The following is a 21,342-nucleotide window of genomic DNA, read 5'->3' on the forward strand; positions in this document are numbered from 1 at the left end:
CGCTCGCTGTCATCACCATCACCAGCGCCGCCCTGTAGAGAGAGAGAGAGATAGAGAGATAGAGAGAGAGAGAGAGAGAGAGGCCCCCTCCCTTCCCCACCTAACAACAACCACAACCCCGCAGGCTCGAGCACAACGACCCCACCCCCCAACCCCCTCTGAGAGAGTAGACGGAGCGCGAGAGGCACACACAGAGACACGGAGAAAAAGAAAAGGGATCCCGGCTCTGTTTTGCCCTCAATCCGGGCCTAATGCTGTAGCAGACAGCGCGGGAGGAGAGCTCGAGCGAGAGACAACGCGCTGATTGAGAGTCGGTGAGGGACAGGGCGGACCGGAGAGACGACGGGATTGCTCATTCGCCTGGAAACATGGGATGTACACTGAGCGCCGAGGAGCGCGCTGCTCTGGACCGGAGCAAGGCCATCGAGAAAAACCTGAAGGATGATGGGGTGGTCGCCGCCAAGGACGTCAAACTGCTCCTGCTCGGTAAGAGAAGAGCCTTCGCGGCCGCAGGGCGGCTGCTGCGCCCCGGCGCGGCACGGCTCGGTTTTGGTTTGTGGTGGGACTGCATGGGGCGGAGGTGCTCTCCGTGGTACTGATTTCACTGCCGGCTCTCACTGTGCCCTCCGTTCTTTACAGGCGGCGGAGAGTCCGGTAAAAGCACCATCGTCAAACAGATGAAGTAAGTGTCTCTTTCTTTGCTTGTGTTAACCCTCTCCGACTCAGCCCGAGTAAAAGGCCCGAGATTGCGCCTCCCATATCTGTGCTAAGGCAGGTTGAGCCGCCATGTTTCGAGAGGCCGTAGCCCCGGAGGAGTGCCGGTGACTCGAGCACCTCCTGCAGACGGACAGTGAGGCTGCGGAGGCCGCCCCGGTGCGACCAGGGTGCTGTTCACTGCCTTGGTGCTGAAATGTAGTTAACGAGGGTTTTACTTGACTACAGGGAGTGTGCGACTGGGAATATGTGGGTGTTGTTCCTCTGTGTGTGCGCGTGCATGTGTGCGTGTGTGTGTGAATTACATCGAGGTCACTACAGCTCCATTAGTGAATACCTCTGCTTTTAATCTTAATGGCTTTAAGTGCCCGATATCGCCGGGAGTACTTTGACTATAAAGCGGATTTACGCAGAAATATGGCTTCTAAAACCGCATCTAAACCGTCCCCTGTCTAAGCTAAATCACTCTTTGATGTTTTAAATCAGTGTTGTTGTTTCCTCTAAACCTTTTAGTTAAGTTTTTACATGTTTCAGTGCGGGAAAATGGCACGGTCCATTGTATATTTTGTCTTGTGAAACATCTCCCCCAGTGTTTCTCTCTGCCTCCGTCCTGCTCAGCGCATCCCGGCCTGCACTGCACTGACTGCGCCCTCCCTCCCTCCTTCCTTCCCTGCATGCCCTGCTTCCTCCTCTTCCCTTCACTTCATTACCCTCCCTGTGGTCTCTGCCTGGTTTTCCATAACTCACTGCTGTGCACAAGACACTGCGCCCAAATAGTGTTTACAAATACTTTTCAGGGTTTGTTTTAACCTAAGCAAGCAGCAGTTACTACACATTGTGGGTCATAAAGTTTAGGTTTAGCTGTAATATGTCCACTCATCATCATCATCATCATCATCATCATCACATGATGTGTGCAGTTTAGTATAAAAGGCTGAGAGTTTCATATTGTGTGATGCAGGCCTGGCTGTGGTGGTTTTATGATTGCAGGAAGTGAAACTACACTTGTAGTTTCACTTCCATTGCAGTGTGTGTGTGTGTGTGTGTGTGTGTGTGTGTGTGTGTGTGTGTGTGTGTGTGTGTGTGTGAGAGAGAGAGAGAGAGAGAGAGAGAGAGAGAGAGTCATAAAGGCTGCAATACATTTTGAGCCAAACCATATTTAAAAACCTTAAAATAGTCAGAAAATGTAATGGGGGTATACAATGCTGTAGATTTACAAATAAAATAAAATAATATTAATGATAATATTAATGATAATATTAATAATAATAACAATAATATTAATAATAATAATAAAGATAATACACTTTATTCATATAACACCTTTCATACAAGAAATGCAGCACATAGTGCTTTACAATAAGGGAAAATAGACATACAATTAATTTTAAAACAGGGATAGAATAACAAATGAATGGAAGAAAAGATAAAACACACTTTATAATAATTGTAAAAAATAAAATATATTTATATATAAAAAATAAAATAAATAAAAAATACTATTCATAACATAAGATGGAAAATAAAACCTACTGAATAATAATATTAAATGTAAAATATTAAAATCAATACCGATATTTGTAGCATGCAAATATAAACAATAAACACTGCTGCAGCTTTAAAAAGTCTCCGTGCAAGAACAAGCAGCAACTTCACTGAGGGTGATGTAGCGCTGCAGAATGTCACTGGTGGCTATTTTTACACATTTTCAGTCACTGTGATTGATCAGTTAAGTTTCATCAATCGTGCATACTGTAGCCACATAGAGCTGAAACGGTTAGTCCATTAAATAAAAAATGAATCTGCAACTATTTGATAACCTCTTAATCGTTATTTGGCAAACATAGCAAAAAATTATCACTGGTTCTGACTTGATTAAATGTAAATATTCACTGATTTTCTTACTTCTCCATTATAATGTTGATTATATTTGAGTTTTGGACGATTGGTTGGACAAAATGACAGATTGGAAGATATCATCGTGGCCTCTGGGAAATTGCGATGAGCTTTTTTAACTACTTTTCTAAATTCTTTAAAGACTAATCAATGAATCGATAAATCAAGAACATAATCTGCAGAAGAATCGATAAGGAATACAATTGTAAGGTGCAACTTTAACTCTGTATACATTTAAGACTTCTGTCTTTGGCCTGTGAGGCCCACAAGCGTTCTGCGTACACTGACCGCAGAAAATATGATCCTGATGCATCTCACACCTAAACAATAGACATAATAATTTTATATCTGAAACAGTTAGTTGAATAATAAATGACGTTATTGACACAAAAATGTTCTTGCAACTATTTTCATGATCAAAAAAATCACTTTAGTCATTTTTGTTAAGCACAGATCCCAAACATTTGCTGGTTCCTGCTTCTTAAAAGTGAAGATTTGATGCTTTTCTGTGTCTTACATGATAGTAAATTGAATACCTTTGAGTTTTGAACCATTGGTCAACCAAAATAGGATATTTGAAGACGTTACCTTTACCAGTACGTTACCATTTTTCATTATTTTCTGAAAGTGATTAATCTGCACATTCATTTTTTTTTAATAAAAATGAATTGTTAGCTGCATTATTTATTATTATTTGCTGTGTGAAATTGCACCTCTGTTCCTTTCCCTCTGAAGGTTAATGTTTTATTTCATAAAATTGTTAATTTTTGTTTTATCTAAGTGGAGGTCGCACTACTGTGAAACATGTTTTCATAACGAGCACTGATGAAGGAAAAAACCATGACCCCGTATTTATTTTCCTCATCAAACATCAAAGGAGGTAAAGAAGTTTAAACGTGTCAGGAAGTTAGGACGCATATATTTTATACATTCATTGAACGTGAGGACGATGTGAGGATGTGCTGATGGACGATTTAATGTTGAGTAGATTATAAAAGGAGTTCAACTTTGTCATGCTGAATGTAAGAGCGGCACAGTTCTGCGTGGTGTGATTGATTAGTGCTCAGACTGATTTCACTCCATTGCACATCATAAATTATAAATGGCTTAAATATCACATTACTGTCCAATTACTGATCACACAGACTGAGAATGTGATCAATTCTAACCCATTATACACTGACACGCTATAGGTAGAGATGGCAGGAAGAAGGCAGAGGGGACTATAATATACATGTGTGTTGTGTTTCAAGAATCGCCTGGTACACACACACACACACACACACACACACACACACACACACACACACACACACACACACACACAAAAAGTACTTCCAGAACATGTTAATTAATAAAATATGATTATTTATGTCTGCAGGAACATATGGATATGTGTGACTTATTCCATTTAGTCCCTGCTTGTGTTTTTGTGCTAATATCTGTGTGCGCCTGCAGGATTATCCATGAAGATGGCTTTTCTGGGGATGATGTGAAGCAGTATAAGCCTGTGGTCTACAGCAACACCATCCAGAGCTTGGCGGCCATCCTCCGAGCCATGGACTCACTGGGCATCGAGTTTGGAGACAAGGATAGAAAAGTTAGTCTCATATTTCCCCTCCAGATGAAATGTTCACCTACAGACAGAAGAGAAACTGAGATTTATAGTTGAGGGTTAAAATGTAATATTTCCAAATAGGGCTGCACAATATATTATTTATTTTTTATCATCATCGTGATCTCAACTTGTGCGATGGCACTCAGGGATTTCTTCCGTTGGTTGTGAATGCACTTTAAAATGTAAATGTCATGCTTTTTTATTGGTACCTTTTGTGTTCAGTTCAATGTTCAATAAAATAATGTTTGTTGTATTTTGGCAGTAAACTAAAAGCAGCAGAAACTGACACACTTATGATGACACTTAAATATCCGTTTATTTATCGCAAGTAATATCACGATATTCAACATCGCTATCGCATATTTTCCTCATATTGTGCAGCCCTATTACAAAAGCAGAACTTGAGTATGATAATGTTTTTCCCCTTGTCAGTATAAATCATAATACCTGTTTGGATGCTCGTCAAACTGGAACTGTCATTTTAAGAAATCAGAAATATTTGACCACAATTATCTTTACAACAGGTGATCAATGTCTTCTTCCAACCGTGAAACCTTCATGTCTGACTATGAAAATATTCTGTCGTGCTGTACATCCTGTGTATCAAAGTGCATTACGCTTTATCACGAATGACAAATGTCGGACTCATCATTGTTCTTTGTATCAAACGATTGGATCAACCTCCAAGACAAAATAGCCCTCTCATGTTATTCATTTATAAAGCTCTACTTCCAAACTTCCTCACATCTTTCCTCTCGTTTAAATATATAGTACACGATCCAGTAACTTAACATTAGATATCCCTCATGTACGCATTCATGTTGGCACAACTGGTTTCAGGTACTATGCACCTTTTAAAGTAATAATCTCAAAGATTTTCATTTAAATAATAATAATTTAATAATATTTATCGCCAAATGAGGTAACACAATGGCGATTGAGGCTACGGCCCACTGAGGAAAGTTCTTGCATTTACAGTATTACAAAGTGGGTGTCTGTGGCGACATTCCCATTTTTTCCGTTCTCTGCTAGCGCTGCGAGTAAATGGTTACAATGAGTGCAAATCTAAAGAAAAAAAAATATTTGACGTTCAGAAGACAAACAGTGACCACTTATCACCAAAGCTGTCGCCAAAGAGATGAAAACAAAGATTTTCTCAAACTACAGTCGTTCATTTTCAATTATCAGATTTCTTTTTTGTAATTCTGTTTTTAAAAGCTTGTTATCGTGTAGTTGTGTTGTTTCTGTTTGGTTGTTCTTGTGAATGTTTCTTGTCCTCAGGTCTCTCTTGGAAAAAAGATCTCGATGAGATATGATTACATAAAGCTTAAAAAATAAATGAAATAAATCCCCAGATATAATTTTGTTCCTCTTTCCCTGATCTTATGAAATGTATTTCTCCAGGCGGATGCTAAGCTGGTCTGCGATGTGGTCACTCGTATGGAGGACACAGAGCCGTACTCTGCAGAGCTTCTCGCTGCGATGAAGCATGTATGGTTTGATGCTGGGACTCAGGAGTGCTTCAGCCGCGCCCGAGAATACCAACTCAACGACTCTGCTCAATAGTGAGTGGAGCTGAATGATTATAAGAACTCATACTTGCACAAAACTAACCGCAAGTGGTCTAATCCACATTGTTCTTGATCTTTGTCCCTCTCGTTATCAGTTACCTGGACAGTCTAGACCGGATCGGGTCACCAGACTATCAGCCCACAGAGCAGGATATCCTGAGAACCCGAGTGAAGACTACCGGCATCGTCGAAACCCACTTCACTTTCAAAAACCTCCATTTCAGGTAAAGCGTAGAATCACAGCTACTTGGGATTTGTTGTTTTGCATGACGAGGCTCAGGGGTTACAGCTCTGTGTCTGCAATGAATTCTTGCACTTTATCCAGGCTGTTTGACGTGGGAGGTCAGAGGTCAGAGAGGAAGAAGTGGATCCACTGCTTTGAAGATGTGACTGCCATTATCTTCTGCGTTGCTATGAGCGGATACGACCAGGTGCTCCATGAAGATGAAACAACTGTAAGTGTGACTCAGTTAATTCAGTCTAATCCCTCTGGTACACAATTCACTGTGGGGCTTTGACTGATATTTAAGGCGTTCTAGTTGCTTTTTAGGAAAGATATGATGTAACTGGTAACTGCAACATCACCAGTTTGGTTCCGGATAGAGACCTCTGATGCATTGATGTCCTCACTTTGGACCTTTGTCTTCTTTTTACCTCTCCATTTACCATTTGCACACTAGTTTAGGGCGGCAATGTTTGAATTATCTGTCCATTATTACTACAAATAATCGATTATTAGTTGGATAAAAAGAAAAAAGAAAACATTTTATATTTCCAGCTCTTTTATACAACTTACAAATAAAAAAAGCAAATGGATCCAACATGAAGAGTGTAAAATAGTTTTTTTCTTATTAAGTGCACATTGCAGGTATTTAAAATATTAATCTTTAAAATCTTTATTTGTTCTGTTCTTCGTTGATATTCAATATAAATAATAAATAATAAATGTGTAACATTAAAACGGTCTATCTGTCAGCTGTTGTTGAAGAAGTGATATACAGTTACTGTGTTAACTCTCCTCCTCACACCAACACCAACCACATATTTATTCTTCCTGCAGAACCGCATGCATGAGTCGCTCATGCTCTTTGACTCCATCTGTAACAACAAGTTCTTCATCGATACCTCCATCATCCTCTTCCTCAACAAGAAGGATCTGTTTGGTGAAAAGATCAAGAAGTCACCGCTGACGATCTGTTTTCCAGAATACACAGGTGAGCTTCCTTTCCAAGCAGAGCTGCAGCTAACGATTATTTTCATTATCGATCAATCTGCCGATTATTTTCTCGATTAATCATTTGGTCTATGAAATCTCCATCCCAGTTCCTCAAAGTCCCAGGTGATGTCTTTAAATGTCTTGTTTTGTCAGTCCAAATATATTCAGTTTAAAATGATATAAGACAGAGAAAAACAGAAAATCTCCATATTTGAGAGGCTGTGTTTTTGCATGAGTAATGGTACAAAAGGACTAATTGATTATCAAAACAATGAGCAAAAAGTGTTGAATGTTGGTCCTTCATGCTCTCCTCTCCTCTCCTCTCTCTCTCTCTGTTTCCTCCTTTTGCCCGCAGGTGCTAATACTTACGAAGATGCTACTGCATATATTCAGGTTCAGTTTGAGAGTAAGAACCGCTCCCCCAATAAGGAGATCTACTGTCACCTGACCTGTGCCACAGACACAGGAAACATCCAGGTAGTGTTTGATGCTGTCACTGACATCATTATTGCAAACAACCTTAGAGGGTGTGGCTTATACTGAGGCCTGGCCAAGCACAGAGGTTGTCATGGGGAGTATGAGGTGTTAATAATGATAATTTTGATGATACTTAAACACATAAATATGTAATTCTACACGTCCAAATGGACCCAAAGAGCTGCCGTCCGACACCACACCGGATTATTGCCATGATTTGATCCCTTCCTCTCATTTTGATTTCAGTATACAACCCCAGTTTTGTCTTATAAAAATGTATTTTAGAGCTGAATGTTTCATGTTTCGTTGATGACCGTGTCAACAACTGGGGAAAGTCAGAGGGGGCAGCACCAGGGTTGTATTCAGCTTGAGCCTCGTTTTTGCAAAACTCAAGAGTGTGCAATGTCATTTTTAACCACACGTGGACTAATTGTCCCATTCTTTATGTGATGTTTTGATGTGCAAGTCTCGAGGCATTTATATCTGTACTGAATATAGCCTGTTGTGCTCCATTTGAAGAGCTGCTGTGTTTGAAGGTGGAGATGATGATGATGATGTTGGGGAGGTGCTGTACTCGTGGCTGAGGGTCGTGGTTGGGATTGAGGCTATTTTAACTTTCAGAAGGGACAAAGCTCCCCTCTCCTTCAGACCCACACATGACTGAATCGCCTGCAGGTCTTTTCCACTCTCTGTTTTCTCTTTTTACTTTAAAACATAATGAAAGAGAGGATTCTTCTGTTCAGAGTGGCTGCCCCATTTCCATTGGCCTCCTGTAGCGTGAGGAAATCAGCCAATGATATCTTTAAAAAAACAACAACGTATATCGGTGCCAACCATCTAAGAAGGACAGATTAGGATCAGAAATTATACTATTAAGTAATATTATTTAAGAAACAGATTATTATCATTGAATGATTTATTTATTTAAGCCTCATGCCCTACATGCCTCCTCCTACCTCCTGAAATCCCGTGCCACATATTTATTTCCTGACATGAAAAACTGGGGTACACGACACCTGTCTACAGTTCAGAGGGTAGAAAGCAGCCCTCCAATGACATCTTGTTCTCCGTGTGGTGCTTTACCCTTCGATGTGAATCTGTGTAGAAGTAGAAGACTGCACGAGAACAATATCATTTGAGGAAGCCTGTCTGGGGGAGGCGTGGGTTTTTCCAACCCTCTTCTCCCCTGATCAGTAAGCAGGGAACCACCATCCCCCGTCCCCCCCGTCTGTCGGGTTTCTCTTTTCACAGAGGAAAAGTACAGCTCTCCATTTTTACCTGTGCACCCAGAAATTCATCTTCCCACCCCTGTATACTCTTATCTATCACATATCAGTCCCCATATCCTATCTCCATTTTCACCTTAAAAGCACCGTACTGTATATATATTATGATTATACCAGATTTTTTTTTTACTGTGAATGTTTTTGTGCTGCACCCCATCCTATTTGGTAGTTTATTGGTTGCTCTCATGTGGAATGTTTGTGCTGAGCCAATCGAATGTTGTGTTTACATTAAAGCCACACTTTTCCTAACTATTCCTGCTGTTTGTGGTCCGAGTCTCATTACACTGACGAAGGTAAAGAGGGTCAGTGGTGGAAGAAGTACTCTGATCTTTACTTGAGTAAAAGCAGTAATACCAGTGTAAAAATACTCTTACAAGTAAAAGTCCTGCATTCAAATTCTTACTTAAGTACAAAAGTATTAGCATCGAAATATACTTAAAGTACCAAAAGTACAAGAACTCATTCTTCACAACGGCTCATTTCAGAATCATATTATATTACTGGATTATAATTATTGATGTGTAATTGTCTACATGTACATCTACATTATGTCTACTAAATAATTTACGATAACGATATCGCAATATCTATAGAAATAAAAAAGAAATAATAATAAAAAATGCTAGTCAATCTTTAACTTTGTTTATTGTGCATTTTCATTTTGGCAAATGAATTGCACTCATTGGTGTGGGGCGTTGGGGGAGGGAGACAAAGCCAGAACGGAAATAATTATTTCAGAGGCCCTGAATTATTTATACAATATTATAATTTGTGTATTATCATATTAATAATTCATTTTTTAAATATCACGGTTATTGTCAATATCGGTACAACACAAAACACTTTAATTTGGCAGCTGGTAAAGGTGGAGCTAGTTTAAAATACTTTATACACTGCTGGGAAGCTTCACCTTTAATAATAATAATAATAATCATAATTTATTTGTTGATTTCTATTTTTTATTATTTATCTAAATCTGTAACATAACTAAAGTTGTAACTGTAGAGGAGTATAAAGTATAAAGCAGCATTAAATGATACCAGAAAATGGAAATACTCGAGCACAATTATGGCACTGAATCTTATTGTTATATCAAACTTATCAAGTCAGACTTTAGTTGCACATTTAATAACAGGAATCTTTCTTCTGGACCTTGAAGTTCAAAGATTTAAAACCATCCAGGAGGACAACCGCTTGTGTCAATTATGCAAATAAGGAGATAAGTATGAACTACATTTTATTCAGTAATGTCCTTATTTTGAGTTAAATTAAACATCTGTTCTAAATCCAGAAATGTTTTGGTGCACTGACGATGACAGAAGGAAACGTTTTAATTTTAATTTTAATGCTTATACTGTATGTAGGCAACCTTAAACTTGGAAAAAGCACCAGGATGGTTTATATGTTTAGTATTTAATTTATGTTGCTACACTGGTCTCTAACTAATTGTGTTTTGTAAGCCTATTTGGGCAGGAAATATTATTTATTCATGAAACAATAATAATAAAAATCACTCGAGTGATTTGAGTAAATGTACTTAGTTACTTTCCACCACTGAAGAGGGTTGATGTCAAAGTGCACTGTTTGCAGCTCCGTCCTCTCAGTTTAAACTAACTGACATGTTTTAATCCGTGCAGAGAATTAAGGTTAGACCAGGAAATTAGGCTGGACATTATGACATGGACCACTTTTAATGCTTCATTGCCTGGTGAACACAGCTTTGTATTTAGTGTCAGAAATATGTATAAAAGATTGGGAACAGGCCTTGCATGGCAATAGGGCAGCACTCTCAATTTATTAGGTTAAAAGTGTTCCCTCATCACAGACAAGGAGCTATTCATATATTGAGTGACTAGGCTGGATCAGCTTTCTGACCTGCTTCTGTCAGTTTAATGGGCATGATGTTCATTACTGCTCTCTCTCGCTGACAGCCGCAGAGCTCCATGCCTCGGTCCCAGCGCGCCCTCGTTTCTCAGATCCAGCTACAGGTTTAAAGGTTGGAACTCCCCGTGTGACACAAATACACTTTTAATTACACATTCAAGAGAATATTCTCATATTTTACAGATCATTCATATCAAGTAGTTCACCATCTGTGCCATGTTCAGGGGAGACGCAGCAGGGTAAACATCTTTAACTAATAGACATCACTATAAAATTCCCCTAGTTGATTACTTACATTAAGAAAACTCTTTTTTGTATAACAAGTCTTCTAAAAGGTTGTTTAAATATGCAGATGGAGCATTATGTAATGCTAACTGTTGGTGAATTAAAGAGAATTTTACAGACGCAAATAGACATAGTGCAATAAAATAAACACCTCGATGTTTATGCCTGTAGTGTCTCGCCTTAACCACAAACCATGCCCCTAACATCTGAGCTGTAACTCTCATACAGACTGACATGAGCCGAGCCTGGAGAAGTCTGGAATCTCCAGGATGAGCATTTTTGTTTCAGAGGAAGAAAGAAACCGGGCTATTTGCCCACGTCGATTTACAGAAACATGGATTAAACCTGGATTGTGCAGAGCTCTTTAGTGAAAAGCATCACAAGGTGGGTACTGCACGGCAATCGCCGCTAACCAGCGGAGTGGTTCATGAGTTAAAGTCGCAGCCTCTTGATGTCTTCACTTCTGAAGTCAATACGCAGCGCCAGAACCTGACGCACCTCCGCCGGGGTCAGCCGCCACGTCAGGGGGCCCGAGTTAGGACCCCAGTAATCCAAGATCTCAGTTACCTGCAGTACAAATAGATACATTTGAGTAAATCAGGAAGAAGTATTCACATCCTTTATTTAAATAACTAAAACCATACTGTGAAAATACGCATCTTTAGCAGAATGTATTTTGAAATATCAAAAGTAACAGTATTCATAATGCAGAACATTGCTCCTGAGACATGAGTCATAAATTATTTTACTGGGTTATTATTATTAATGCAATAATGTGCAATTCACTGTAGTTATTTATTTAGGGGCAGTTTTGCAACAAAGGACAGCAATGTGTCTTTCTAGAAACCATGACCCAGTTACTCAAGATAATCCACAGACCTGTGAGCAGTTTTATGTAGGAACTATTTTCTTTCTACCGAACCACACCCGCCAACTATCACAGCGCAGAAGGAAGCGTGCATCTACTCATGGACGAGAGGGCTTGTGACAGCGTCATATGTAAACAATAATGGCGTCCTCCATGGCTGAGCTGTAACATTAGCTTGCTCAGGTGAGCCGCTCCTCCGTGAGTTGATGCACGCCTCCTGATATTTCCAACCTCTGCAACTCATACCAAAAACATTGAGATTGATGAAAAGCACTACAGGTAAGAGGGAAAATATTTTTTATTTATTTAAATGGAGGACACTCAGCTTCATGGTCCGTATCTACAGACCAAGACCACCCGGACGCCCCATTTCACTGTTTGAGTTGGTCAAGGTGGAGCTAATTTACCTGATCTCGTCAGAAGTTATTTTATAACAATGCATCATAATTGATAAAATCATGATATGTTTTGGAACCTTAAACTGTGCTTGAGTAAATGTACTTAGTTACATAAAATAAACTTTTATATTCATGTTTATTCTGTGTATGTGTGCAAGATGAGGATAAATTACCCGCTCAAGGTTGAGGATGGTGGCCATTTGTGTGAGACGAGCAAACTTATCCCTGATGGTCCAGGTGGTCACGGTGGTGAGGTACGCCACAAGAGACCGAAGTTCTTTGTCGAACTGCAGCCCTCCAAGCTACAACAGAGGGATGAGAAATAGTGCATGTTTATACAATGTACACACATTTAGAGGTTTTCTGTAAAACACTCTGCTCAAAATAGAAAGATGCCATCGTGACAAAAGGAAGCGCCCTCTCCTGCAGGCCTTTCTGCACTCATTAATAAATCATAGCTTGAGGCTTTTCATCACATGTGGCAGTGATGCAATGCAATGTGATGCAGAGGATGCTCGCTGCCACCTTGTGGCTGAGCACGGCTCCTCACCCTGCTGAATGAGCATTTGAGGACGGTCTTCTCCATTTCAATAGATATCAAGCTGGTCATCAGGCTGGTCAGTGTGTCGTAGATGACAGGAGACATGGCCGTCTGGTGAGGAGACACAGAGAAGTTTAAAAGGAATAGTTCACCCCAAAATCAAAAATACATATTTTTCCTCTTACCTGAAGTGCGATTTATCAGTCTAGCTTGCTTTTTGAGTTGCAGAGTGTTGGAGATATCAGCTGTAAAGATGTCTGACTTCTCTCAAATATAATGGAACTAGATGGCACTTTGCTTGTTGGGCTCTGGAAAAAAATACTTTTGAAAAAGAGCAACGTCTCTTTCAAGAAGGAAGCTAGTGACGCTGTGAGATGTAAACATTAATTGCTGTTTTTAAAAACTTTAGCGCTTTAAACACTACAAGCCGAGTACCATCTAGTTCATCTAGTATGGCCGATATCTCCAACACTCTGCAACTAAACCAACACAATCGAGATTGATAAGTAGCACTACACGTAATAGGAAACAAATGTTTTTATTTTATTTTGGGGTGAACTGTGCCTTTAAAAAATAAAAAGGAAGGATACATATATATTTCATAGCTTAAATGTTGCTCATATAAGATACCTTGAACTCCGCCATGAGCTGCTCCAAGTTAATGATGAGCTGCTGCACCCAGGGATCATTAGCTTCGTAATCATTAAACTCCTCCTGTGAAGAACACCAGCTGTTACAGCGACCTGGTTTATGATCTCTGCTTTATTTTTGTTCATTATTCTGAGACCGTTACCTCTTCTATGTTGTGCGAGATGGACAGGAAGCTGCTGATCCAGGGTTTGACTTGAGACTTTATGGCTGTTGTGTTCAACTCAGTCAGGCCCTCCTGTGAAATAAAATCACATCCGAGTATGAAGTCGTTACCACTCGGTACACACTCAAGGAGGCTTTATCGTAACACAAGTTTACACACATCCAGTAAAACAAGGCTATAATAGCTTGGAATTTTCAATTCGATATTAACCCTGCAGTACAAGACTTCAGATACAGTACATGTCTCGTGTTACCTTGCTATTAGAATAATTCAAACTGTGTCAGGAGGTTTTTATCCTTCCTCTATAAAATTACACCAGTGATTTGAATAGCTATCTCCTTAAAGTCGTTTCCTGCTGCGTACTTGCTAGCGTGTGTGTGTGTGTGTGTGTGTGTGTGTGTGTGTGTGTTTGTGTCTCCAACCTGTAAGAGATCCTTGAACTTGGCGGATGTGTTGACGAGGTCGGACAAACAGCTCTCAATCTTGGCTTGTTCTCCAGAGCCGGCGCCCTGATTGAACAACTTGGAGCAGTCGTTCTAAAAGGCAAAAATAAGTCAATCTCCGAGCAATGAGGTCAAGTATAAATGACAAGATGAATAGAAGAGATGCAGGGTGTTCGCACAGCTGTCAAACTTACCTCAAGGTTCCTCTTTAAAGTCGTAATATTCTCACTACACACCTCTACGTTATTCAGAGTCATCTGAGAGAGAAAGAGAGAAAAAACAAAAGAGCCAAAATGGTTCAGTGCTATTGTTTCATTCCTTATATGAAAATATAGTCTGCAGAATTATTTTGACTATGAAGTGTTTCCTGATTGTAATTTATCTTTTGACAAACGGGTTAAAAGGTTTTTGAAGTAGTGGTTCCTTCAGCTGAGAGCCATTTTAAATATTAAAGCCCTACTTACCTCACTTAAATTAGGAGGAGGTTATTCATGCATTTGATTCCTCACTTACTTAAATTACAGCTGCAAGCGAGGTGGGGACCTACATATGTGCAGGGAGGTGCACAGACATTTTGATGGGCTGTTACTCTAACCTGCAACCTCATTCACAATATTATGCACAGAAATAATATACTGTGTATTTACAATTGATTGAAATATAACTTTTTAGTTAGTTATTAGCCTACTTCTGAAAAAAAATTAAAATAATTCTACATAGAATATAGGCCTACATGCCATTAAATAAATTAAATTGCTTTACGTTTTTATCATAATGCTTCACCTGCTGGTCGTCCAGCTCTGCACTAAGCTGCCTCTCTCAGCTCTTTTACTCTCTGTTGTCATCCCCTCACATTTCAACCAATTTGAACATTACAAGTTATCATCTTAAAACTAAAAATAAGGCGACTTCTACCAGTTACATCTTTGTTTTGGTTGAAAATGTATCACAACCTAAATGAAGCATGTTCAAGAACATAGCAAGCAGCTCAAGTCACAAGCTAGAAAGAAGCTAACGTGGTGTAAGGTTGGTCTCGTTCGCACATGACACACAGGCTGCGTTCAAAATCACAGAACTTCTCCTTTAAGTATGTACTGCAGATGCCCTTAAAAAGTATGTACTGTTGCATATATTGCACCTTAAACTTCGACCCTCTTACTCATATAAAACCTTGCGAAAAGGATTGTGGGTCACAAAAACATGCTGGCTTGCATAATGCAAAATGTGACCGGATACAGCAGGACATCCTGGTATTTTTAGCACGCTGCATTTGACATATTATATATTAAGGGTTTAAACACGGGTTTGCACAACGAAACACAGTTGTAGCTTAGTCCATTATGCTACACACAGCAAAACATGACATAACAAAAACAGTAGTAGTGCATTCCTGAAGTGCATTTATTGGGACATACTAAATCTTCTTCTGGCATACTAAATAGTATGGTAGTAGGGGTATTGGAATGCAAAGATAGCTTAATTCACCCAGAGCGGCAGCTCAGCCAAAGAGAGCAAATGGGCTGTTGCGCACATCCTTGCGTATATGCTTGTGTGTTTGTCTATTCGTCTCACCAGAAATGCAGCCTTGGCGTTTTCAGCACTCTCAATGCCCATTGTGTTGAACTTCCCCTGCTGTAAGCTGCTCTGCATCAGGCTGACTGCACTGCTGACGCCACGCTGGATGTCCTGAAGCGTCGTAGCCGGGAAGCCCTGTCGTAGCTTATTATACAACACCTCCCTGACAGACGGGGCAGGAGGGGGAACATACATGTATGAGCGGTGATGAAGTGTAAAAAAACAACAAAGTATTGAATATGTAAGTTGTCATGTGACAGAGTGAGCACCTGAAGTCAGACTCCAGCACAGAGTTAGCGTGGTTGATCATGGCACAGAGGCAGTCGATGCTGGAGCTGGATAAAGCTCTACTAATGCACTTCTTCACGATGTAGAAACAGTCGTCCACCATGCTCGAGGTCAGCAGACCCTTTTCGTATGTATCCATAGTAACAGCCTGAAGAAGAACATTTATTTAAATGAAATGGTATTTAAGATGTTCTGATAAGTAAACATTACATTTATTTTCCTAAATGTTCAACGCTGTAAATACTTCCATAGCATTTTATCTATCATATATTCAAATCTATTCTAAAAAACCCACATGGTAACTTCATTGTCGAGGTTGCAATTTATCAAAAATATTTTTTTGGATCAGATCAATCTCACATTTACGAGGAAAACATGCTCACTTATTTCATAACAAACTTCAAATTTTTTATAAGAATCAGAATCGCTGCAGCAGAACCAGAAATGTTATCTTTTTTTATTCCACATAGACATGTCAAAATCTGTTGCCTACATTACCCACAATGCAACTCTAGCTGCCTACAGTTGGGTCAGAGATTCAGGTGTGCTATGGTTAGGGAAGTAACAATCGCTACATATCCTCATCTTTAACAAATGCCTTTATTTTGAAATTCCCCTGGCATTTACCTTGTTGACAGACTCCCTCATGTAGAACTCTTCCATTGGAACATAGTAGCCAATCAGCTCCTGCATCGTCCGGCTCAGCAAGCAGTGTTTCAGTAGCTTTTCCACGTTCTGCTGATGCTCTGGGTGTTAAAGAATTTACCAAAAAAATATATATTTTAGATTTGAGCCAAGTATACACATATACATCTGTGCAAGCATCACCACATGTAAAACTACCCGGTGTGACGCTCTGAGCATCATCAACTTCAAAGTCGGCCAGCAAGCGTCGGCGTAAAAAACGTAGGTAGAGCTCCGCCCTTGCGTTCATCAGGGTTACTTCAGCCAATACAGGGTCCAGCTCCCTGTGAGGCGGAAGTATAAACAAAAAGTGTTAGGGAAGCTACTTTAAAAACATAACTTTGCAAGCACCAATTACTTCATACTGGAAAAAGCTGAACTACAGCAAAGCTACTCTTGGGAGAAATCTAGTTAGGTTAACTAACGCTACATGGAAAAAAGTAGCTCAAACAACTTTGTAAAATTGACATTGTACATGCATATACAAAATATAATAGCAACAAATGCCACACTTCAAAAAGCGGCAACTTGATCACAGGTCATAAATATACCAAGAAAAATAAAATACACCACTAATAAAGTATTTAACACACCTCTTGTTGACTGTTTGATGGACTTGGGCACTGGTCTAACAAAATGGGCCTTTTGTCTTACTCGTCAGTTTTGTAACATCTGACTTGTACAATCTTAACAACTAAAATAATCTTTAACTTGCACTTCATTTTTTTTAGACAATATGAACAGCTTGAACACTGGACTGCCTGACAAATGCATTGGAAAAAAAAAAGGAGGCGAGGCTGGTCAAAGAGAAGAAGTGGCAAAATTCAAATAAGATAAAAATACCTTTTACTTTTATGGCCCAAAATTGTTCTTAGTTTCAGAAGTGAAGTACACAAAAAATGGCGAAAAAGTAAACGACTTGAATCACTATGAAAATATGAATGTAGTTGAACTACCAGCAAGCCACTGCAAAACCATGTAGCTCACTACTCCCCAACACTAACGTACAGAAAAGAGCCGGGTGTTGCTGAGACAAACATACCTGGGCTCGATCGTCTCTGTCGGCACGCTCTTCATCATGCTGCCCTGGACGACCTGAAACTACAGAAGGGATACAAGTTCACAGTGGGTACGGGTCTGCAGTAAATCACTCAGTTCAGATGTTATGCACACCTTGTTGTGGTAACCTCTCTGCTGGATGAACTTGTCGACTATTTTCTGAGCCTGTCGGTCACACTCCTGCTGCAGGTGAGTGATGAGTGTGTACAGATGGCCGGGACCGTAATACGTCTCAACTATGGGCTGATGAGTCTCAATGACACGAGCAATACCTGCAAACACACACCAGCGTGTTAGAGGAGTCCAGGAAAACACAGACACACACAGACACACACAGACACACAGACACACACTCTCTCTTTTTCCTCACCCTCCAGCAGCAGCGTAAGAGTGTCTGCAAATACCAGCGGTGCTCTCTTCTCGCCCAGGTCTCCTCCTGTAGCTAAGAGCAAGTTCTCCTCAGCTTTGGAGGCAAGCTGTGAGAATATGTGTGTAAAAGACAGAAAGAGTAAGACATAACATATCTGTGACGTTTTCTGACCAAAAAACAAAGAGAACTTCGCAGGCTAGTTCTTCTAAACTTGAAAAACCCATGTTATGTTTAAGAGATGTCACACAGGCACTTAAAATTAGAGAAACTTCTCATATTTGCAAACCCATCATCCATTGTCAATATGTTTGGACACACTGCATCAATGACTCTTTTCATATTGAATTCTTAAGCAACTTGACCCCCCCCCCCCTTTTTTTGTGTTTTTAATCATCTGCCAATTATTTATTAATTTCTTGTCCTTTTTGCTTTTTTGTTTGTAAAACACAACAATGTTATTTGCATTGAACTTGTCCCTTATAAGATCTCATATGACCAACCGATGACTGTGCTCACAGTGCTTTCTGTTAATGTTAAAGGAGCAGGTCATTATCCAAATGTACTTACAGAGTAGGAACATTTTACTAAATTAGGTATTAAGCTTAAAACAAATATAATGAGTGCAACATCCAGATCAGGAAGTTGTTAGTTTCATTACAAGCAACAAACAATAAGGAGTGCAAATGCTTTACCAGAGTAAATAATAGAAAGTGGCAACTGACCTGACTGCAGAGATATTGGCCAAAGCGGGCGAGGCCCTGCTGGTGGAGGCCCAACAGAGGGAAGATCTTGAAAAACCTTTCCACTTGTGCGAGGTCGACTGCTGCAACAGCTTCATCTAGTTTCTCAGCAACGATGACCTTCAGTTTCTTCTCTGCCTCCTGCAGCATTACCAGACTAGCATCCACAACACTGCCTGTGGAGAAGCGATGCATTGGCAGAGTTACACTGCAAGCACACACGTATATTGTACCTTTTTTTATATTGCTACTTACAAAGTAGAGAGAAATGTTTCAATCATATAATGATCTAACAAATTCAATGTCAAAATGATGCAAAAACACAAAACTCAAATAAAATCCCAATGCTTCTTCACTGCAGTGTAAGACTGCTCACTGAGCGATGTGCTATGACTCATACTTTCTTCTCCCAGCCGGCTCAACTCAATAACCGACTGGTCCAGAGACAGGTATCGGTGGATGTGAGCAGCAGCCTGCTCAAAATCTTCGTTACGTAGAGCTGTCTGTACACCGTCTGTGCAGAACTTCAGATCGAGGATATCGTCGGCACGCTGGATGACAGTTATACAGTCGTGTCTACAAAAATAAAATAAGATACACACCAAGAGATCAGTGTGTGTGATCCAGTACAACAATTAGCAACAGTTGAAAATTTGAGGTTTTGCAGAGGTGTACGGCTGAGCAATATATCGATATTGTGATATGAGAGTAGATATCCTCTTATAAGCATTGGCTTTTCCTAGTTTCAAAGGCAGCATTACAGCAACGTAATGTCATTTTCTGAACTAACCAGACTGTTCTGTTATATTATTTGCCTTTACCCAATTAGTCATTACATCTACATTACTGATGATTAACCACATTACATTGCTAACAGTGCAGACTTGATACTGTATCTATGGATAGACATAAAAAGTGTGAGTATTTACCTTTGCCAGGTCTAGCTGTCTGACTTTGCGGCTGACGTTTTCAGCCAGGCTGCAGGTAAATGTGATCATGCCTGACAGCTGACTAGCATCTCCTCCAATCAACTGTAGGTTGGGCCTGTAGAGCAGAGACAACATTTAGCACAACATATTCTTGTTTAAAGAACACAGTTGGTGGTTGGAGCTCAAACACATGATGAACCCCCTTTACCCCATCCTCTGCAGTGCCAGCATCTTTGTGTGGATAGTCCCCTCCTGCCCCACCAGTCTGTCCAGCTCAGAATCCACTTCTTTCTGTATTAGAGGAGAAAACAGAACACGTGTTTGACTGTATGTGTGTGGAAATAATAGCCAATGTCTATACTAGTGCTTATGCGGGGATCCTAATAAAAAATAATGAAAATAAAAGACAGGTGTTATTAACTAACTAACTCAAGTCTTCACCTTATCTAGAAATTAGTAACAGTAGCTCTAACCTGCCTTCAAATAATAGTCATTAGCTTAATTGTTTTATGTTAATTCAGCCAGAATATAACAAAGTGGAGTTTTTGTTTTGAGTCAGGAGCGTCCCCCCGGAAGTTTACGTGGATGACGACAGTGAGTGTACACGTCAAACAAACTGCCGTTAACGTTTATGTACAAACCTCCTCCGTGCAGAGTTGCCGGTAAACTCTCTCCAGGTCCTCCAGCTCCGTCAGCGCTGAGATGGTCTCCATACTCACCGAGGACAGTGAGCCAGAGTCGCATCTTCTCGCTGCCACGGCTCCGCTGTCAGCCATCTTCCGCCACCGACACAGGACTCAGGACCCAATTTTACAATTGTGAAGGTATCCCTGGGTTTTGCCTGTCAGGCAGTCCATCCTATTCGCAGGGTAACGTGAGCTACAGAGAAGACACGTGGACTCCTCGTTTTAAAATTGGGTGAACGTGAACCAAAGCATGATCGTAACACTGTCCTTAACCATCTCTGACATGACCCCTCACACTACCATTTGTTGGTGGTGGTGTGCTGGGGCTTGCGCAGTAGCAATGCCTGAGAAGTTAAACTCGGGGTAAAAATCTTGATGAATACGCATGCGCTGTACGTTTCTGTACTTATCCATTAATCCTGGCACTAGATAGATACAAAATTCCATATAATGGAAATACTTAAGTACAGTACAAGTATTTCAAATGTGTACCGGTACTTAAGTACAGTACTTGAGTAAACATACTTAGCTACACATTGTTCGACCACATCTAATATTTGGCTTGGCATGGCAGCTTCCTTATATTTTGCCTGAAGCCCACCAGTGATATTGTGCTGAAATAGCTACCTCAGGTTTTCTGTGCTATCATTTAGTATTATACATCAATTAAATGGAAATATGTAAGGAATTAGATTTAAGGCCCCTATCTTGTGAGTTGATACTTTTCTTGAGTGGGTCTGTTGCCCATTTCTTTGTTGAGGTTTTGAAGTATCTGCCTCAGAAACTTCTGCCACCATACCCATACACTGGAAGTCAAAATAATTTCACTTTGGGGTACTCAGTGCATAAGAAATACACAAAAAACTTTTATTATTATTTGCGATCTGTATTTCCAGGAATAATACCCCAGTCACTTAGGATAAAGCTGGCCTGCACATCCACCTTATAAGCATTTTCCCACTTCAAAATAAAATGTGACCGAATTGAAACTACTCTCTGC

General features: G+C 40.1%; 2 protein-coding genes across 2 annotated transcripts; one reads left to right on the top strand and one right to left on the bottom strand.

Moving 5' to 3' along the window:
- The first annotated feature begins 73 nt into the window (after positions 1-73).
- gnao1b (guanine nucleotide binding protein (G protein), alpha activating activity polypeptide O, b) lies at positions 74-9,032 on the top strand. The gene is made up of 8 exons (XM_029458422.1): positions 74-486; positions 640-682; positions 4,069-4,210; positions 5,633-5,793; positions 5,895-6,023; positions 6,125-6,254; positions 6,860-7,013; positions 7,371-9,032. The coding sequence occupies exons 1-8, from the start codon at positions 369-371 to the stop codon at positions 7,556-7,558; spliced, it is 1,065 nt and encodes a 354-aa protein (XP_029314282.1). The 5' UTR covers positions 74-368; the 3' UTR covers positions 7,559-9,032.
- A 1,421-nt stretch (positions 9,033-10,453) lies between these two features.
- Positions 10,454-20,632, bottom strand: cog4 (component of oligomeric golgi complex 4). The gene is given in 20 exon segments (XM_029428684.1): positions 10,454-11,514; positions 12,387-12,515; positions 12,764-12,865; positions 13,385-13,468; positions 13,548-13,640; positions 13,991-14,104; positions 14,206-14,268; positions 15,584-15,749; positions 15,856-16,022; positions 16,502-16,620; positions 16,718-16,842; positions 17,601-17,659; positions 17,732-17,889; positions 17,988-18,093; positions 18,710-18,903; positions 19,128-19,287; positions 19,289-19,303; positions 19,657-19,771; positions 19,865-19,947; positions 20,298-20,632. Coding segments are annotated over 20 exon segments (2,322 nt in total). The 5' UTR covers positions 20,433-20,632; the 3' UTR covers positions 10,454-11,379.
- Positions 20,633-21,342: the final 710 nt, after the last annotated feature.

The sequence above is a fragment of the Cottoperca gobio genome, chromosome 3 (assembly GCF_900634415.1).
Source record: "Cottoperca gobio chromosome 3, fCotGob3.1, whole genome shotgun sequence".
In the NCBI taxonomy this organism is placed as follows: domain Eukaryota; kingdom Metazoa; phylum Chordata; class Actinopteri; order Perciformes; family Bovichtidae; genus Cottoperca; species Cottoperca gobio.